General features: G+C 48.9%; 1 protein-coding gene across 5 annotated transcripts in view; it reads left to right on the forward strand.

The window, feature by feature from the left end:
* Positions 1-20,593, forward strand: part of CAMKK2 (calcium/calmodulin dependent protein kinase kinase 2) — a 47,814-nt gene that overhangs the window by 23,359 nt on the left and 3,862 nt on the right. For 2 of the 5 annotated variants that reach the window (XM_080940838.1, XM_080940835.1), the window contains exons 6-16: positions 1,414-1,547; positions 5,276-5,312; positions 7,077-7,098; positions 7,234-7,322; positions 9,218-9,417; positions 9,839-9,892; positions 12,525-12,598; positions 12,699-12,786; positions 14,081-14,209; positions 18,219-18,319; positions 18,702-18,744. In XM_080940838.1, the coding sequence (XP_080796964.1) occupies positions 1,414-1,547; positions 5,276-5,312; positions 7,077-7,098; positions 7,234-7,322; positions 9,218-9,417; positions 9,839-9,892; positions 12,525-12,598; positions 12,699-12,786; positions 14,081-14,209; positions 18,219-18,319; positions 18,702-18,744 (971 nt within the window). The remainder of the gene's footprint in view (positions 1-1,413; positions 1,548-5,275; positions 5,313-7,076; positions 7,099-7,233; positions 7,323-9,217; positions 9,418-9,838; positions 9,893-12,524; positions 12,599-12,698; positions 12,787-14,080; positions 14,210-18,218; positions 18,320-18,701; positions 18,745-20,593) is intronic. The other 3 variants (XM_080940836.1, XM_080940834.1, XM_080940837.1) reach the window with 3 other exon arrangements.

The following is a 20,593-nucleotide window of genomic DNA, read 5'->3' on the forward strand; positions in this document are numbered from 1 at the left end:
AATCAGCATGCATGGAACCTAAGCCTGTAACCCTAGTGCTCAGGATGTGGAGGCAGGATGGTCAGGAATACAAGGCCAGTCACATAAGACCCTCTTGCAAAAAACACACATGAAAAGGAAGAATCATTTTTTAAAAAAAAAATAGGCCACTAAAACACATTTAAAATGTTGGGCCTGGCATGGTGGTGCAGTCCTTTAATCTCAGCACTTGGCAGGCAGAAGCAGGTGGATCTGTGAGTTCAAGGCCATCTTGGTCTACATAGTAATCTCCAGGATAGCAACACTTGCTTCAAAAGTAAGATAATAACAGGGCTGGGGAAATTGCCGCTTAAGTAGGAAGATGGAGTTTGGATGACCAGAACTCAGTTATTCACTGGTGATGAGAAACAAAGCCAGGCTGAAGGTGGGTGTGGCAGCCACCTGCAATCCCATAATCCCATCTACCACATGTCTAGCCGTCACCTTTTTTTTTTTTTTTGAGGCAAACTAATCTGGCTAGCCTCAGACCTTTGGATCCTCCTGTTCAGCTTCCTGATGGATGACAGATGTGCTCCTCCTGTTGCCCACGGCCACATCCTGAACTGAGGATGTGTCTGTTCCTTCCCTTGCACACCCTTTGCAACAACTGCATCTGCCTATTTTCCTTGCCCAGGCTCGGGCACAGCTTCGTTCTGTTCCAGTCACACCTGCTGGCTTCCTCACACGGGATGCTGATGTCACGGGTTTGACTGTTGGTCTTCACATCCTCACAACGTTTTGACTGAGTAACACTCCATCCTTGCAGTCGGCTCGTTTTTCTCTCTGACTTTTTTGTTTCATCTCCTTGACTCTCTGGTGCACTGTATCTGTGCACAGAGGAGAGAGATGTTTGTGTCTGTTTTATCCAGCGGGAAAACAGCCCCAAAGAGGAACAGTGATGGATTAGTACCGAGGTTTTCTTTGTTTGTTTTCGGTTTGGTTTGGTTTTTGGTTTGTTGTGTGTAGTTTTTTCCTTTTGAGACAGCATCTCATGTAATTCAGACTAGCCTTCTACTCGATTTGTAGTCAAGGATGACCTTGAACTTCTGATCCTCCTACCTCTACCTCCCAAGTACTAAGAGTTTAGGGGTGCATCAAAACACCCTGTTTTATGAAGTGCTGGGATCCATCCCAGGACTTTGTGGGCGTTAGGCAAGTGTCCTACCTGCTGAGCTATACACCCCAGCCACTCCCCTGGGATGTTGAGGGAGCTGAGCTGGACCAGTATCAATGAGTCACTTTGGGTTGGGTGTGTGATAGGTCAAGGTGCTTTGCAGGATGAACAAGAGGCCTCCCTGGGGAATCCCGCCTCCCTGATTTGTATCCAGCAGCGAGGGAATTGTCCAGAGCAGACTCCTCACAAGTCTCTTCCCTACTTCTCTGTGCTTCCTGCAGGTCGCCCCCCACCTAGAGGTACTCGCCCAGCTCCAGGGGGCTGCATCCAGCCCAGGGGCCCCATCGAGCAGGTGTACCAGGAAATTGCCATCCTTAAGAAGCTGGATCACCCCAATGTGGTGAAGCTGGTGGAGGTGAGGAGGGTGGGTGGGTGGGCAGGGCTGATGGTCTAGCCCAGGCTTCGGTAATATCTAGACCCTTCATTACTAGGATTCCATGAGTCAAGTCACAGCAGACAGCTGCCTCAAGGCTGAGGAACTTGCTGTCTCGTATTCCCTCACACTATCACTTCCTCAAAACTGCCTTTCACCCCCATTTTACGGATGAAAAAGTTGAGGCTGAGAGCCCTGAGGCTTGTCCTTTACCTACTTCTTCCTCTCGCTTTTGTTTCTTAATATTTATTTATTTTATTTATATGAATACATTGTTGCTCTCTTTAGACACACCAGAAGAAGGCATTGGATACAGCTGGTTGTGAGTCACCATGTGGTTGCTGGGAATTGAACCCAGGACCTCTGGAGGAACAGTCAGTGCTCTTAACCACGGAGCCATCTCTCCAGCCCCTACTTCTTTCCCTTTGAAGTTGGTTGTTTTTCTACTATATGTGCAGGTAGTTGTAGCACAGAAGTAGCTGCATACACGAATAAGTGAAGCCCTGTGAGGTAACTCAGCGGGCAAAGGCACTTGGCTTCTGATAATATAAGTCCAATGATCTGAGTTTGATCCCCAGAACCCACATAAAGGTGTAGTGTGTAAAAGCACACACAAGATAATAACAACAACGTAAGCAACCCCAAACTGGGGATAGTAGTACCCACTTTTAATCCTAGCACTCAGAAGGCAGAGGGAGTCAGACCTCTGTGAGTTTGAGGTTGGCCTCGTAGGTATAATGCTTCCAGGCCAGCCAGGGCTACATAGTAAGACCTTGTCTCAAAACAAATTAGTAAGAGCACAGGGCTGTGCTCCAGTGAGCCCTCATTTATAGACGGGAGGAGCTGGGTTCCGTCCACACTCTATCTAGCCAGCCTCTGCTTCAGTGTTAGCATTTCTCATGTTTTTTGTTTGTTTTGTTTTGTCTCAGGATGACTTGATGTGCTTTAAACATTCTGGAAAACTTCACTTTAGCTTTTAGTCATTGTAACAAATTAAAAAAAAAAAACAAGTTAATACAAGAAAAGATTGATCTCTCCTCAAGACTGTTTGCAGATCTTGTTCAGCTGGTTTCCTTCTGTTGAGTTTGAGGCCAAGCAGAACCTTGGTAGTCAGGAAGGGGGTGGGGGCGTGTGTGTGTGTGTGTGTGTGTGTGTTTGTGTGTTGGGGATGGGGGCAGTGTGCGCTGCCCGGGAATGTACGTCAGGAGAAGTTACCGCTAAAGCACATGCCTTTGAATTTACTTAGTTCTACCACCGCCCTGGACTAAGGATATACCAGCTGTGCACTGGGCCCCACACACAAACCTGTAGGGAACACATTGTTTTTAATCTCAACAGAGCTCACTCTGTTGCTGCTTGGTTACATTTATTCCTGTATATTCCATTAAACTATACACCAGCATGAGACACACCTGTAACTCCAATGCATGAGGTGGAGATAAGAAATTCAGAAGGTCAAGGTCAGTCTGGGTTCCAAACAGTCCTGTCTCAGCAAACAAGCAAACTCCCCAAATCAAAACCATAACAGGACAGAATTTTAAATTCTTTATTAATTCACTGGAAAACAGTAACCCCACACTATATGATTAAGAGTAATAATTTTTATGAAAAGCAGCTCTGCGTGTGTGCGCACGGGCACGTGTTTATAGGTGAGTGTATGTGTGTGCACATACTTGGGGAGAACAGAAATCAGTCTTGGGTGTCGTTTCTCAGGAAGTGCTGTCCTTTTCTTGAGACATGGTCTCTTACTGAGGTCACCGGCTCAGCCAGGCTGTCTGGCCAGCAGCCCCCATGGACCCTCCTGTCTCCGTCTCCTCAGCACTGGGATTATAATAAGCATGTGCTACTATGCTTTGCTTTTCAAGAGATTTGTTACTTAGGTTTTACTCATGTCTATAGGATGGGGTTTGTGCATGCCGATGCCAGAGCCGTCAGATCTCCTAGAACATTCCAGGTGGTTGTGGACTGTGTGATGTGGATGCTGGGAATTGAACTCCAGCATGCGCTTCCCTCCACCTCCAGGAAACGGGGTTTCCCTGAGTAGCCCTTGCTGTCCTGGAACTGGCTCTGTAGACCAGGCTGGCCTTCAGCTCACAGAAACCTACCTGCCTCTGCCTCCCGAGCGCTGGGATTAAAGGCGTGTAACCACTGCATGGCTCAGGTACCTGCTCTTCACTCCTGAGCCAGCTCTAGCCCTTACCAGGTTTTTTAATGGACTCTGAGGATCGGATTAAAGTCCTTGCCTTTGTAAGGCAAGCTCTTTTCCATTCTGTTGACTAAGTTGGCTATCCCTGGCACAGAAGGAAAAAAAAAAGGATGTATTTTGATACATTGTGGCGGCTGCTACTGTTGTTGATGTTCTTGGTTACTGTTGACTTACTAAAAGGCAACTAGATTCTCTGCTTTGGCCTTCAGCCTATTGTGACACTGTCCTGTGTCTTCTAGACAATGGATACAAATAGAGGCTAAAAGTGAAAATAGCTTTCATCCGATAGACCCCCCCCCAAGGTGACTTGGGGATTCCACAGGAGGTTCCGATTCAATCTGGAACACCTCCAGTCAAGGTTGTCACCTACCTGGTCAAGGGCTGTGTTGACTGTCTGAATGGGGCAGGGAAGACTGTGTGGAGAAAGTCACCTTTGAAGTGACCCTAGCTATTTCTTGGTTAGCAGAGAGAACAGAGAGGGACATTGCAGGGGGAGGGGCTGCATGTGTAAGGGTCCCGAGCCTCTATATGGAGAATATATCCTTTGGAGGTTGGGAAGCCCTTGCCACTCCTTGCCTGGAGACCCCTGGCCACGGAGCTCTATATGAGTCCTGGGTCTAACTTGCCTTCACAGGAGGCTCAAAGTTCTAGATGGAAGCCCAGGTGTGCCTGCCGTCTTGTGCATCTGGGGTGTCTGGGGGAGGTGGGGGATATGGAAAAGACATCTGACCCAACTCAGCAACACCACTCAATCATTCTGTTTAGATATCAGTGTTTCTTGGGTACCTATTGTGTGCCCGGCCAGTATTGGACATCACCAGGATAAAGTGAACAAGCTTGAGACCCACCTGCTGGAGAGGCAGGAGCAGGCATGGAGGCATGTCCTGGGAGGGTTGGGAGGAATGAGTCTACTTCTTGAGTTCAAGTAGAGTTTTAAGTTTTACCCTGAAACCCAGGGCATTTCTCCTACCTAGGAGATGGGCTGGATTGGCATCCAGGTGTCGGGCGTTTCTGGGGAGGAGTTACTTCTCCCTGCTGCTCTTCTCTTCAGTGTTGCAGACATTGAGGACTGAACTGGGGCTTGAGAATAGGTTCACTTGGCCATAATGCTCTTGGAATTTCTGTCTTCTGTCTTGACTAGGAAAAAGGGTGGGAAGTGCTCCTTCCTGTGAGTGAGAAGTGCTCCCTCCTGTGGCTGTGAATGCTCTGCCCTGAGAGTGTGAAGTGCTCCTTCTGTGAGTGGGAAGTGCTCCCTCCTGAGGGTGTGAAATGCTTCTTCTGTGAATGTGAAGTGCTCCTTCTGTGAGTGTGAAGTGCTCCTTCTGTGAGTGGGAAGTGCTCATTCTGTGGGTGGGACGTGCTCCTTCCGTAAGTGGGAAGTGCTCCCTCCTGAGGGTGTGAGGTGCTCCTTCTGTGGGCACAAGCCATTACGTACTCCTACTTCTTTTTGCTCATATTTGTTTTTTCTCTTCTTGCTCCTGTCCCTGGGTGGCTGTGCCATCAGGTCCTGGATGACCCTAATGAGGACCATCTGTACATGGGTAAGATTGCTTTCCCTCCCTCCACCCTGAAGTAGGTGCATTTGCCAATGCCTAGGTGTCCTCTCTGGATAGCTAGAACCACCAAGGACAGGTTCCTCTTTCCTGGCCCCGCTGTACCCCATAGGAACCCACACATTTGATTTAAAGCAGGGCATGGGAAGGAGTTCTTGCTGGACTTTTAACATCTAGATCTCTTATGTGTTCATTTGCAGGTCATTATTGAGCACCTACTGTATACTCAGAACTGTTCTAGGCACCAAGGATGGCATGATCAGAAAGAGGAGACCTTTATAGCTGCTATCTTAGACAGGAAAGATAGTGTCGCTAATTGAATAAGTGAGAAACTTAGATATTTTAAGGGTAAATTAATTAGGGTGACGTGAGGGACCATGGGACAGACAACTTCATAGGTGATGAACATCTTAACATCTGAATGTCAAAGATGTGGCCTTGTTAATGTGGGGAAGGGCATCTGTGCAGAGGGAGGAATAGGTAGAAAAGCCCTGAGGCTTTAAGAACTTAAAACCTAAAATGGTTGGTGCTAGAGAAGTGGGGAGCAGAGTCAGGAGTAAGAATGGTGAGTATGGGGAGCCGTGTGGGGCACTCGGAGACCCAGGTACAGTTCCCAGACAAAAGCCCAGGTGAGAATGTCAAGGGTAGTGGTGGCACACGTGTGAGTCCCAGCACTCGGGAGTCAGAGGGTTTGTGTGTGCCGGACCAGCCAGAGGCTGCAGAGTGAGACCCTGTCTCAAAAAGGAAGAGGAAAAGTTAGAAATGAGTCAATTTAAAGAAAAACATGAGAACATATGGCAGTTTGTTCCTCTCAGATGTGCAGGGTCTGGGTTCTGTCCTCAGGCTTGTGTGTGTGTGTAGTGTTTGTGTGTGGTATAAGAACGTGGTGTCTCTGAGACAGTATGTATGTGTGTGTCGGTGAGAGTATGTTCGTATGTATAGTGTTTGTATCTGTGTGGTATGTTATATGTGTATTTGTCTCTGTGAAAGTGTGTGTCTATCTGTGTGGTGTCTCAGAAAGAGAGTCTGTATGTGTGGTGTCTGTGTTTCTGTGAGTGAATGTGTATGTGTGGTATATGTGGTATGTATCCGTGTCTCTCTCTGTGTGTGTTAGTATGTGTGTGGTATAAGAGTCTGGTGTATGTGTATGTAATGTTGTATGTGTGTGTGTGTGTGTGTCTGAGAGAGTATGTGTGGTGTATGTGTGTCTCAGTGAGTATATATGTGTGTGTGGTATGTTGCATGTATCTGTGTGTGTCTCTGAGTGTGTGTGCATGTGTGTGTGTGTGTGTGTATGTGTGTGTATGAGTGATCAATTCCTGGGGCTCAAATCTAGAGCCTAATGTATGCTAGGCCAGCGCTGATCTATATCATTGATCTATAGCCTCAGCTTTTCTTTTAGTATTTGAGACAGGATCTCATGGAGTTGGCTAGTCTTGAACTCACTGTGTAGCCCCAGCTGGCTTTGAATTTGTAATTTGCCTGAGCTTCCTAAATATCGGGGATCACAGACCTGCACCATCAGGCACAACTTCTCCTTGGCAATTTCGAGCACTATAAATAAAGTCCAAGTATGGCCCTAGAACAGCAGGCTGTCCTTTTCCTCCTTGGTAGCACTTGGTAAGGCTGAGCCGCTTGTGTTCAGCAGACTGTGTGTCTCCTCAGTCCTCCCTGGAGGTGGGGTAGGTGAGGAGGAGGGAGGTGGATTCCCAGTGTCTCCAGATGACAGCTTCTTCCTTCTCTTCCCCACAGTGTTTGAACTGGTCAACCAAGGGTGAGTGTTTGTCTCCTAGGTCCAATGCCAAGGCTTTGTGCTTGGGAGCTAAGTGTGGGGAGCTGGGCTCTGAGGGAGAGAGTGGGTGGGGCCAGCTGCATCTGGTTTACATTGTTTACACGCATGCCCTTTCAGGCCTGTGATGGAAGTTCCCACCCTCAAACCCCTGTCTGAAGACCAGGCCCGGTTCTACTTCCAGGATCTGATCAAAGGCATTGAGTACTGTAAGCCACACCCTGGGTGGGGGAGGGGAGCTGCTGCTCTGGGATAGTTGGCAGCTCAGGCAGTGGGTAGCAGTGGAAAGTATCTCTTTTCCCTGCTGGAGCAAAGCAGGAGGGTTGAAACGCAGACTCTGTGGGCTGCAGATGGGGCTGTCCCTTGGTAGTAAGAGACCTTCTCCCTGCTACAGAGGAAAATGAAGAACTTTGGCCCAGTGTGGATATAAACTCCTGCATGTAGAGGCCAGAGGACAGCCTCAGTGTCTTTCCTTAGGACCTTTCTACCTTATTCTAACATTTTCATCTATTTTTATAAGAATAACCTTTTTATTAATAGATTGTGACAGATCACAGAGACAGAATTTGGAATTGGGGGCAGTGTCGTTTATTGGCCTGGAGTTCACAAGCTGGTCAGTGAGGCCTCGTCAAGTGCACACCATGCTCAGCTGGTTTTGTCTTTTTGTTTGTGTCTGTGTTTTCCTCCAAATGGGTGCTAGGGACCAAATTCAGATCTCATGACTGTGAGTGCTTTACTGACTCAGCCATCTTCCCGGCACAGTAGTGACTTTTGAGAATCCAGCCTGTTCTATAGCAAGGGCTCCATTGGCATAATCTTCTTTCCCACCCTGCTGCCTGGGCTGGGGATCCTGTTAGCCTCCTGCTACCCTGTCTGTGAGAAAGTCTCTCACCAGGGCTGCAATCAGCCTGTTGCTACCAGTGGTTCTGTTGGGCTCTTGTTGACCATTGTGACTTTTACTCCTGCCTATCACATGGGATGTTTGTGTCTTTTTTTTTTTTTTTTTTTTTTTGAGACAGTTTTGTGTGTGTGTGTGTGTGTGTGTAACAGCCTTGGCTATCCTGGAATTCACTATGTACACCAGGTTGGTCTCAAAACTCACAGAGGTCTGTTAGCCTCTGCTGGGATTAAAGGCATACACCACCATTGCCCCCACCCCTTGGTTTTGACATTTAATCAGGATACAAGTGGCAGAGTGAACCTTTGCTCTTTTTTTTAAACATTTTTTTAAACATTTATTTATTTTTATTTTATGTGCATTGAGGTGTCAGATTCCCTGGAAATAGAATTGTAGACAGTTTTGAACTGCCATGTGGTTGCTGGGAATTGAACTCAGAATCTCTCTAGAAGAGCAGCCAGTGCTCTTAACCACTGAGCCATCTCTCCAGTCCCCACCTTTTTTTTTTTTTTTTTTTTTTTTGTTTTATTTTTTAATTATTTAGTTTATGTATGTTAGAACACTGTAGCTGTCTTCAGACACATCAGAAGAGGGCATTAGATCCATTACAGATGGTTGTGAGCCAACATGTGGTTGCTGGGAATTGAACTCAGGACCTCTGGAAGAGCAGTCAGTGCTCTTAACCACTGAGCCATCTCTCCAGCCCTCAAGCCCTAACCTTTGTTCTTTTTACATCACCAAGTTCTTCATCATCACCCTGTATTTGGTACTTGGGACTTCCAGACTGTAATATTTATTGTGTGACGCTTATATCCATGGAGAAGCTCTAAGTCCCCTGTTCTACGTTGTGGTTCATCCATCACATGAGCCTCTGGCTTTGGTTGACTTTGCTGCCCATGATGAGTCTTAGCCATTGGGAAAGAAGTTGTGTTTGACTGTCACAGGTGTGCCTGGCTGGAAGCCAAACTCAACATAAACTGTTTACAGGCTGTGATGGTGGCTAAAAATTGCTGTAGAAGGTTGGTGTATTGAGAGTGCTGTGAAGGGCCTTAAACACACTTTCCCCTGGTCTTCCACAGCATGTTTGGGGAGGGCACCTGGGGCTTGGGGCATGAGGCATCAGGGATATGCTGAGCTGCACGGCCAAGTGGAGATTTTCATGATGCTTCCCTACCTCTCTCCTCCATTGGTGTCCTCTGTATCCAGTACACTACCAGAAGATCATCCATCGGGACATCAAACCTTCCAACCTCCTGGTGGGGGAAGATGGGCACATCAAGATAGCCGACTTCGGTGTAAGCAATGAGTTCAAGGGCAGCGACGCCTTGCTGTCTAACACTGTGGGCACACCTGCCTTCATGGCACCTGAGTCGCTCTCAGAGACCCGCAAGATCTTCTCTGGAAAGGTAGGCTTGGGTCTGCTGAGTTCATCCTTGGGTTCTGAGTGTGAGATGGACATAGTAAGTCCACTGGGTCATGTGACTAGGAACAGCCGGCCTCAGGAACTCACACAAGGATCAGTGTCTCCCCAGCTCTGTCTCTGTTCTGAACTGGTTGCCCTGCAAGTGGGTCAGGCACCCATCAGGAAACCAGCTTTGGTAGCTTTGCTCACTGATCAGCGACAGCAAAGAAATTCTAACTAAACACTATGGCTATGGGGAGTTATGCTTTCTTTGGCCATGCCAGCCAACAAAGCTAGGAAGAAGGTTTTGTTCCATCCCAAGAGTGTAGATTAAGAGAAGGCGGTTTAGTCAGGGAGGTTGGAGACTTAGTTACTGGACCTGCAAAAACACCTGTCCATCACACTGAGCTCTCTTCTTCTTGCAGGCCTTGGATGTTTGGGCCATGGGTGTGACTCTGTACTGCTTTGTCTTTGGCCAGGTAAGAGGGTAGTGTGTCCTATCTTCTGAGAGCTGTGAGTGGCTGGCTGCCTTGCAAGGAGACAGTTGTCATTATACAGATTACATCTCCACAGCTGAATGAATCGATAAAAAATATTATTTGTAATATACGTATCTCCGTGGTGTTCTCCTTTGTACAAAAATGGTCGAAAGAAACAGAAGGATCTGCAGAGACTGTGGAGATTGTAGATACTTGATGAATTTAGAGCAAATACACAACAAATAAACCACCTCTGTTCCTCAGCCTGAGACAGACATCACTAATCAATCACTGCATTCTTAGCAGCTTTACTGAGTACTGGTTTGATGTTCTTTTCATCGGTGTTCCTAGCTATTGCTAGGGATAGAATGGGAATGGGAATCATAGTTTGTAGAGCATTATTGACTTAGGGAGTGGTTTTGGTTTTGTTTATTTTGCCTTATTAAGACAGTGTTTCTCTGTGTAGCCCTGGCTCTCCTGGGGACGAGGCTGACCTTGAACTCACAGAGATCCTCCTACCTCTGCTTCCGAGGGTTGCGATTAAAGGCCTGCACCACCATGTTTGGCAAGGCATCTCTTTTAACTGTGAAGCTCAGTTTGAATTTTGCTCCTTTTCTTTTTGAGCGCATACTCCTGTAGAGGAAAGCTTAAGAATTGTGTCTCAAAGCCTGGTATGGTGGCACACACCTATAATCCCAGTACTTGGGACACAGAGCCTGGTGTCTGAGTTTGAGGCCAGTCTGCTCTTGAGAGTTTCAGGACCATAAGGGTTAAAGAGAGAGATTTTGTGTCCAAGAGAGAAGAAAGAAAAAGAAAGAAAGGAAGGTGGGGGAGGGAGTTTCCTTCAATGTTTGCTTGGAAGTTTTTTCTTGGGACTAGTGAATTGGCCTAACTGAGAACATGCAGAGAAACCAGGTTGGTTCCCAGCATCTATATGGCTACTCATAATGGGCTGAAACTTGAGTTCCAGGGGTTCTCACTCTCTCTACTGGTCTCTCTGGGCACTGCATACAAGTGGCACATATTTACATGCAGACACACACACACACACACACACATACATGTAATAAAAGGTGTATCTTCAGAACAATTTTCAGTTTAACATAAAGTTGAACAAAGTCTGTAGTAAAAAACTATGTGTTAGGGTTTCCTTAGGTTTTCTTAGGTAAAGAGACACCGTGACCAAGGCAACTCTTATAAGATTAATCATTTAGCTGGGGCTGGCTTACAGTTTCAGAGGTGTAGTCCGTTATCATCATAGCAGGAATCCTTGCAGAGTGCAGGAAAGCATGGTGCTGTCAAAGGAGTTCAGAGTTCTGCATCTTGATTAGAAGGCAACCAGGAGAGACTGACTCTCACACTGGGCGGAGCTTCAGAGCCCACACCCACAGTGATGCACTTCTTCCAAGAAGGCCACACCCACTCCAACAAGGCCACACCTACCCAGCAAGGCCACACCTATTCCAACAAGGCCACACCCACTCCAACAAGGCCACATCCACTCCAATAAGGCCACACCTACTCCAACAAGGCCACACCTCTTAATAGTGCCACTTCCTATGGGCCAAACATACTCAAACCATCATACTCCACAACCCCACCACCTGGAATCTCCCATTATGTTATAGTATCTCTATATCTAGTTATTATCATTTTTACCTTCTCTCAGCTGTCAGTCAAACCCAGCCTTGTGCATACTAAGCACCCTTTGAACTGCACCCTCGCCCTGAGAGGTTAGACAGAATCAATTTGAATTTTCATTAATCAATTTGAATTTCAGTGGATCTTTACTGTGACAGGGAATTCTGAGAAATAGCCAGCCAGGAAGCCCTGAGCTGGTAGAGTAGGTTTCAGTAGAGAGGTATCAGTTATCAGTAAATGACGGTCATGCCAGGGTTAGGTGCCCAGCTGGGGATGGCGTGGTTGGCAAGAATGAGGTAGGTCTGCTCTGCAGGGGACTACTCATAGGTAGTTCTGTCAGACATGACTGGAGAGACAAAGCCCTGCAGCTGATGAGGAGATCATTCCAGGTAGAGGGTGCCATGGATTGGCTGTGTGTAGTCACAGAAATTCTCCTTTGGCTCCTGAACCAGGGTAAACCCTCATAACCACGAACACACACACTCTCTCTCTCTCTCTCTCTTTCTCATACACACTCATAATCACACACACACAATCACACTTACAAACACTTATATACACACACTCTGTATCTTTGTCTCTTTCTCGTTCTCTCTCACACATAATCACACAAACACACAATCACACACACATACACACTCATAATTATACTCTCAGACACATGTGCACATGTGTGCACACATACTACTCTCAGCTTTCTTACTGCTGTCTGGGTAGGTAGGCAGGGAAGAGGGTTTGCTTTTGTGTCAGCAGGAAATTGAAGCTTTGAAACAAAGCAGGTCAGTAGTGTGGTGGATAAGGGCTTGAGACCAGCTAGACATTCCCGGTCCTCTCCTGAGTTGGGGGCGGAGTGAAGGGGAATGGTTCCCACCCCCTCCCTAGCCTGGGCCACTGCTGTCCATTCTCTGCTGGGAAAATAACGCAGCACAGATGGGCACTGAAGGATACCGGTGTTAACCGCTAACCACTGCACTCCCTGGCCTCTCCGCAGTGCCCTTTCATGGATGAACGGATCATGTGCTTGCACAGTAAGATCAAGAGTCAGGCCCTGGAATTTCCAGACCAGTGAGTAGTGCCTCTCTGCCAATCACACCATCTTCTGATTCCTTAGTGGTCAGATTTCTTGGGTTTTCTGTGACCTACCTATGACTGTTGTCATCCCCAGGCCTGACATAGCTGAAGACCTAAAAGATCTGATCACCCGGATGTTGGACAAGAATCCTGAGTCCCGGATTGTGGTGCCTGAAATCAAGGTACTTGGCTGCTGCTGGCTAAGAAGGCCATTTCTTTGAGACCCGTGTCCTGTGCTTGGAAACGTTTGGCTCGGCCCTTTCCACAGCACCACACCCTCCAGCATCACCGCCTTCCGTATCCTGGAGCCTCTGGGTTGCTGGGTGCTGCTGTGGGCAGGGAAGAGTGCTGCTGGTTATATCCACTGTGTTGGGGGAATGGGATCTGTGACCGGTCAGCTGGGTTGCCTGCGCTTGCTCCCATTAGCTTGTGCTGATGACGTCCATCCCTCAAGGAGTGGTCTTGGGGCCTCTGTGTGCTCTATGCTCTGGGCTGCTGAACCTCAAGTCCTTTCATAGCCCTGTCGAAGATGTGGGCCAGTCCCTTTAAGGAACTGCAGAGTTAGTGGGCAGTTCCACCTTTCCCTGCCGACTTCTGCCCTGGAGTAGAAAGTTCTATCAGCAGAGACCTTGCCCACTATCCTACACACCCTGTCATGCCAAGTACACAATCTGACCCTTAAAACAAAATCTCAGTATGGGCCTTGGGATGTCGCTCAGTTGCTAAAACAGTTGACTGGCAAGCATTTAGCCCTGGGCTCTTGTACCGTATGAACTGGGCCTTGTAATACATGCCTGTGATCACAGCACGTAGTGGGTGGAGGCAGGATCAGAAATTTAAGGTTGTTCTCAGCTACACAGTCAGTCAGAGAGCACTCTGAGACATGTGAGACCGTGTCTTCAAACAGAAAGAAAGAAATCTCAGGCGTGCTCCCGGGCTTCTGAGGTGCTTGCCTGGCTCACTTGAATTTGCACAGGTGTCTTTAAGAGGGCCCAAAAGTCACAAATAAGGACTTGGACCCCAGAGAGGGGGCCTGAGCCGCCTTGTGTGCCCTTCCATCTGGACCTATCATGGCTTTGTTTCCGCCTTCTGTGGACTGGGAAAACACACTTGTTCAGAGCAGAGCCTCTGTTGTCAGGGAGAGTTAGTTGGTGGGGATCAGTGGATGCTCCTGGGGAAGGCTGATGCTAAATTCTGGTTGTTCCTTTTGTGATGGGGGTGGGGGGGAAAGGGGGGCAGATGGAGAACAGATACTGCACTGATCACAGCTCTGTGGCCCCTCCCATTCCCCATCTCTGCTTTTCCTCATTTCCTCCTGTCTCTCTCACGTCTGTGCCTGGATCACAAGCTCTTCTGCATGCCAGACCCCAGGCCCTGGCCTCTCCCTCCTGCATGCCCTCCTTGGCTCTGCTCACTGGCAAGGCCTTGCGGGAACCAGCGGCACCTGTCCCTTACCCCTCCTGTCATTCGTTGAAGCTACACCCTTGGGTCACGAGGCACGGGGCCGAGCCATTGCCATCGGAGGACGAGAACTGCACATTGGTCGAGGTGACCGAAGAGGAGGTCGAGAATTCAGTCAAACACATTCCCAGCCTGGCAACTGTGGTAAGGCGGGCAGGTCCACTGACCAAGAGCAGGAATTGAGAGAGCCCGAGGCAGGGCTGATGCCTGGGATCTGAGTCAGGATCCTGTTGGGGGCTAGCCCTGACTCATAGAGCTAGGTATCCCTGGGGTTCCTGTATTTCTGTAGAGCTGGGCAGAGCCCCCTGCAGGCATTGTACTGCTCTTCGGAATTCCTGCTTTCAGAGCACATTAGGGGAGAGGAGCCAGGAAGATGAGGACAACCCAGCTAGAGTCAGCATCTAAGATGGGATTCCCAGCTGGTGAGGTTTTCGGTCTCCAGAGCAACTAACTTGGCATGTCTCACATCTCCCATGTGGGAGGTTCTCGGCCAGGAGCTCCCACCTCACACTGCAGAAAGTTTTCCCCGATCTTTCGTCACAGGGTTTTGCTGGGGAGACACTGAAGGAGTAGTCTTCAAGCTTCACCCTGGACACTGTAGGAGCGATCCCACTGCCAGCACCTAGGAGAGTTCCTAGCTCCAGGAGAGAGATGGGAGGCCCAGGGGTTCAGGCTCTAAGCACCTATAGCCTTCTCAGAAGCCCAGATGACGTTTGGCTAGCTCAAGCCCCAGCCCCAGCTGGAGGAGACTAACAGAACCTGGGCTCTGCAAAGCTAGCACTGCCTCACACGTCCCTTTGGGAATCTGAGAGTTGGCTTCTGTTCTCTTTGCTTACTTGCTCTCTCTTGCTTATCCCACACTGACTCTTGCCTCCTTCAGGTCTTGAGCTCCAGGGCTGGGCAGTCATCCATGTTTCCTTTTCTCCCACCTGGGGCTCTGCATGACCACACCCACTCACCTGTTCTAGTCCACTTTTCACCCACTCACCCGTCCTGTGCCTGTGGTGGGAGAGGAAGCTGGGTCCGACTCCATGCCACTGTGGGTGGTTCTGATCCTGGGACACTCTTGGTGGGAAGCATCGGGCCTGGGGGTCTGCAGTAGGTATTTGTCCGTGGAGAAATGCTTTTGTAAGTGATTCCTCAGTGAACAGTTGTGAGCACAGCCCACATGCTCTCTGCCTTCCTTGGAAGATGGTCACGCCAAGGAGTACATGTCTGGTACAATAGAAGGGCTGCTGGGAATGTCCCTGAGGCAGGGACATTAGGCCCTAGCATGGGTCAAAGGGTCTTCTCTTAAGAAGTAGATAAAGGGGCTGGAGAGAGTGATTAAGGGTACCTGCTGTTCTTCCTGAGGACCCAGCTTTGAGTCTCAGCACACACAGCTCACAGTAATCTGTAACTCCACTTCCAGAAGAGCTGAATGAAGCCTTCTGGCCTATACAGGCACCAGAAATGCAAGTCTCTCTCTCTCTCTCTCTCTCTCTCTCTTTCTCATACACACACACACACACACACACACACACACACACACTCACATGCTCACTCAGACAAACCTCCCAATCACATAATATAAAAATTAGAAGGAAAAAAAAAAAACCAAACAGATAAATGCAGAAAGGCAGGGTGTAACCTGCTAAGGAGGGACAAAGAGACAGCTGAACAATATAAGCAGTGTCGAATAAGGAACTTCCAGAGAGCCCACACTGCTGAAGGATAAGGAAAGTAGAGGTCCCAAAGCACAGGAGGATCAGGCCGACTGGCGGAGAAGGGGGGGTGAGGTGCTGGGAAGTGTCTGGGGAGGTATGCGGTCTAGCATTCTCTGTGTACCTATTGCTCGGGAAATACTGAGTGCCTGTCGCATGCCGGGCTTGAGCTGGCACTGGTTCTTGAGGCTCCAACCTCATAAGAAAGATGGATCCAGAGCACAACCTTCCCATGAGATCAGCGGCAGGAGGGGAGGCTGTCAGAAAGGGGAGCTAGGGAGCAACACCTCTCAAAGCTCAGAGGGAAGTAGCTGCTCATCCCAGAACCTCCTGGCACTTTGCTGTGCTGGGAGCTGTCATGCTGCTGGGGTGGGTGTGGCTTTTATTCTCTTTATTGGCATTTGGGACACTTAGAGCACAAACGTCATTCCCTGCTGCTGAGCTGTTTTCAGACAATCATAAGAAACCCCAGGTCCCCATTCTTCCTCCCCTCATTGTAGGTGGTCACTGCTCCGTTCTCTTCCTCTGGTGATCTGTGCTGGACATTTGGTATCAGTGGGATCCTGTACTGTGTGGCCCTTTGTGTCTGGCTTCCTTTACTAGTGTCACATTTCCAAGGTTCAACTGTGTGGTGATATCGGGTGCTCATTCCTTTGGTGACTGAGTTCTCTATAGATGAGCCACCATTTTAACACCTTCCAGCTGATGGACATTTGTGTATTCCAACCTTTTTGTAAATCGGTGCTTTTTTTTTCTTTACATCTGAATATTTTTAGAATTCTAGTTGTGTGTACATGTGTGATTGTAAGTGGATGAACGCTCATGCTCACATGGAGGGAGATCGCAAAAGGGTATCAGGTCCCTCGGAGCTAGAGTTACAAACATGCTTTGCGATGCCACACAAGCCCAACAACCTGAGTTCAGATCCCCGGAGCCCATGTGAGAAGTTAGAACGATCTCGGAACACCCTTACTGGGAGACACGAGGCAGATAGAATCATCTGGAGCTGCCCTAGCCTGGCAGCCACAGCAGCGAAAAGCTAGAGACTCAGAAGAGGCCCTAACAGCAGGGGTTGCCCTCTGACCTCCACACATGCATGGCCGCACGTCATCACCACCACCACACAGAAAAGATTTGAAGACTTTTTGAGGGGCTGGAAGACGGCTTAGCAGTTAGGAGCACTGACTGCTCTTCCAGAGGACCCAGGTTCAATTCCCAGCACCCACCTGACAGCTCACAACTCTGAGTAACTCCAGTTCCAAGGGATCCAACACTTCTGGCTTCTGCAGGTACCAGGCATGCATGTGATGCACAGACTAAAATTCTTTTCAGGGGCTGGAGAGATGGCTCAGTGGTTAAGGACACTTACTGCTCTTGCAGAGAACCCCAGCACCCACATGGCGGCTCACATCTAGCTACAACTTCATTGCCATGGGAATCGACACCCTCTTCTGTGACTCCAGGCATGTACACAGTGCACACACATACATGCATCCAGGCATGTACACAGTACGCATACATACATGCAGGGAAGGCATTCGTAGACATAAAATGTTTTAATTAAGAAACAGACACAAAAGGCCAGTGCACGTCCCATTATAGGAAGTGCCCAGACTGGGTGAATCCACACAGACAGGAAGATCCGAGCTTCCCAAGGGCTGTAGGGGGAAAGGATGCAGGTATAGGTTTTTCCCTTAGGGTAGTAGAAATCTGAAACTGGATCAAGGTGACATGAATGAACTAAAACCCATTCAGTTGCATATAGTTGGTTTCCACATCATAAAAGCAACCAACCACTGCTCAAAAATACATGAAAAAAAAGGAAAATTAGGTCTGGACCAAACATGTAAGCCTGACTTGTTGTCATGTCCTAACTGATAGGGTCTAGACAACTGTTTATATAGTGTTTGGTGTTATGGGTTAGAGATGGTTTAAGTACATTGGGGAACATGCCAAGGTTATATACAGACACGGAAATCTGTGTAAGGGGCTTGAGCATCCATAGGTTGTGGTAGATTTAGAGGTTCTGACCTCTTATATTGGTAAGTTTATCTGTGTGAACGCAGTCTCAGTTTTGAACATACATCATCTCTGCCCCAAGAGTTATGATATTAAAGCTTGTTTCTTGGTGGAGTGGAGTAGGGATGGGCTCGGGGGACTTCCAGCAATGGCACAGCCAGCTCTGGGCCACAGGGCCTTGAGGTTGGGTAGGACTGGAACTGGATTATGACAAGCCACACAATAGAGCCGGGAGCCTGGATCCTAAGTGAGCCAGGCAGCAAGCTGCAGGAAGCCAGCTGCCCCCAGGTTCAGGATGGCTCCGGCTTGCAGCTCCTGGGTAGAAAGGGAGAGTCATGAGCCCTGGGATCTGGCAGGGACCAGAGAGGAAAAGATGTAGAGCCTTCCCCTGTGGCCCAACCATCATTGCTGCCTTCCCTCTCCTCCCGCAGATCCTAGTGAAGACCATGATTCGGAAACGCTCTTTTGGGAACCCGTTTGAAGGTAGCCGGCGGGAGGAACGTTCCTTGTCGGCACCCGGAAACCTGCTCACGTGAGTGACTGCCATCTTCCTTCCAGTGTTGGGGAGGGTTGTAGAAGCTATGCCTGGGCTTTGCCCTTGTGTTCTCCTCGGCACAGCCAGCATTCACCTGTTGACAGTGTACCTGCCCTGAAGTTCCACCTTCCTCTGAGGACTTATTCTTTCACTGGGGGTCTCTGGGTTGTAGCACTCAGTGGCCACAGAATCACATGATGGATGAGTCATATGGCTTTACCCTGGGACTTTCTGTGTGAACACACGTGTCCATTCTCTTGCTCCAAATGCCCACCCTGATACAGGCTCTCTGGAAAATGCAAGGGTCTACTGTCTAGAGTTTGAGGACATCCCCAGGGTCCCTTCTCACTTCCCTTTTCCCTTCCTCTGGCAATTCCAGCAAAAAACCAACCAGGGAATGGGAGCCCTTGTCTGAGCCCAAGGTAATGCCTGTCTACCTGTCTGTGCCATTGCCTCCCCTCCGCTGGGGCCTGGGGGCGGGCAGCTGCAGAGCACGTGGGCATCTCTAGCAGGCAGATGTGCCTTCAGCCTGGGCTGCTGTGCCTGGCTCACTGAGGGCCTCTGGGTTTACAGTGAGGGGCTTGGGTCCCATGGTGTGTCATGCATGTGGGCTGGGCTTCGGTGCATGGCGCTGCACCCGGAATGCCTGTAAACTCACCCAGGTCTTCAGGCCCATCTGGGTAGCTGCATACCCATGCACGTTAGTGGCAATGAAATTCTCCTGGGCTGTGATCTAATTATGCACATGGAGCCGTAGGACAGGCCTGCTGCATTCTGTGGCTCTTCCCGAGGGCTCCTCTGCAATTCTGATGGGTTCAAAGCTAGCAATGATCTTAGCAGGATTCTGGGCCTTCTCCTTCCGGCCTGCATATCTAGGCCAGTGTAACCTTCAACTTCTGACACAGATGAACACTTTGGCCCCTGTAATGTTGGGTAGACTCGTCTGGTAACCCTGTTCCCCTGTGTGCCTGGATTAGGATAGATATCCCAGTGTCCTTCTCACTGACCCCGATGAGGTTGCCAGACTCACCCGGGAACTCCTCTCAGCCACTTCTGGTGTTAAAACTAGCTTTATGGTGCCAGGGAGCTCATTCATTGGTCAAAGTGTTTCCCACACAAGCATGAGGACTTGAGTTCAATGCCCTGGAACCTGTGTAAAGTCCCAGGTGAGGTAGCCTGAGTTTCCTGGGAAGGTGGAGACAGGCAGATTCCTAGAACTCACTGTCTAGCCTAGCTTCAAAGAACAAAGTTTTTCTTCAGACAGTACCAGGGAAATTGCCTCCAGTTGACCCCTGGCCTGCAGTCACATGTGAACATGAACACAGACACACGGTGGCTTTGTCAGAGGCTGGTAGAGCGCACGCACAAAGCCGTGGGCTTCATCATTCCCAGCCCTGCAAAACAATGGAGAAGCTTTGGTTTTACCGGCAAATAATTAACACTCCGTAGCCCATCACTGTAAAGTGTGTGGCCGAGTCTCCTGGCCACTGGGATAGTTTCAGCCCCGGAGGGGACTTTCTTCCTCTAAACTTCGTCTACTCAGGTCTCATTTCCCAGCATCCACAGAGGCCTGTCCAGCTCTCTGCAGATTTGTCCATTCTTCAGGGTTTTGTAAGTGTGTGGTACGCTGTGTGACCTTTCACATCTGGCCCCTCTCTGTCCTCACGGCTTGTCCACAGTACCGCATGTGCCAACACTCCATGCCTTTTCAAAACTGAGGAGTATTTAGCTGGATAGTAGCACTGGATTCATTGGTAGACGGCGTTTCTGTCTAGGCCATCACAAATGAATGAAATTGCCGTGGTCATTTAAATCAAGTGGGAACTATTTTCTCTTTGTTGGAGATTGCGTTATGTGAGGACATTCTCAGCCACCTGTATCCTAGGGGCCAGGGGCTCCTGTGATGTAAGAGAACACCTGCTGTTCGGGAGCGGTGTTTTGAGGAGAGCCAGGAAGATGTGTCTGAATTAGCGGCTAGGCAGATGGCTCCCTCATCCCCATCTTGTTCCCAGATGACCTGTAGCCCACCTCTGTGTTCATGAGAAATGGAAGCCATTCTTTGAGGAGAGGCTTGCCAAAACCTAGGCTGCCTCCCAACTGGACTGTGAGCAAGCCTGTTCTTTGTTTCTTTGTTTTCGGTGAGATCAAAATGGCAATATTTCAACAGACTGGGCTGGCCTCAGTGCTATACCGCCCCTTCTTTCCTCACCCAGCGGACACAGCGTCACCTAGGTTACCTCTGAGGGTGGGGAATTTGTAGGGCTTATTTGT

Source organism: Micromys minutus (assembly GCF_963924665.1).
Source record: "Micromys minutus genome assembly, chromosome: 29".
Classification (NCBI taxonomy): domain Eukaryota; kingdom Metazoa; phylum Chordata; class Mammalia; order Rodentia; family Muridae; genus Micromys; species Micromys minutus.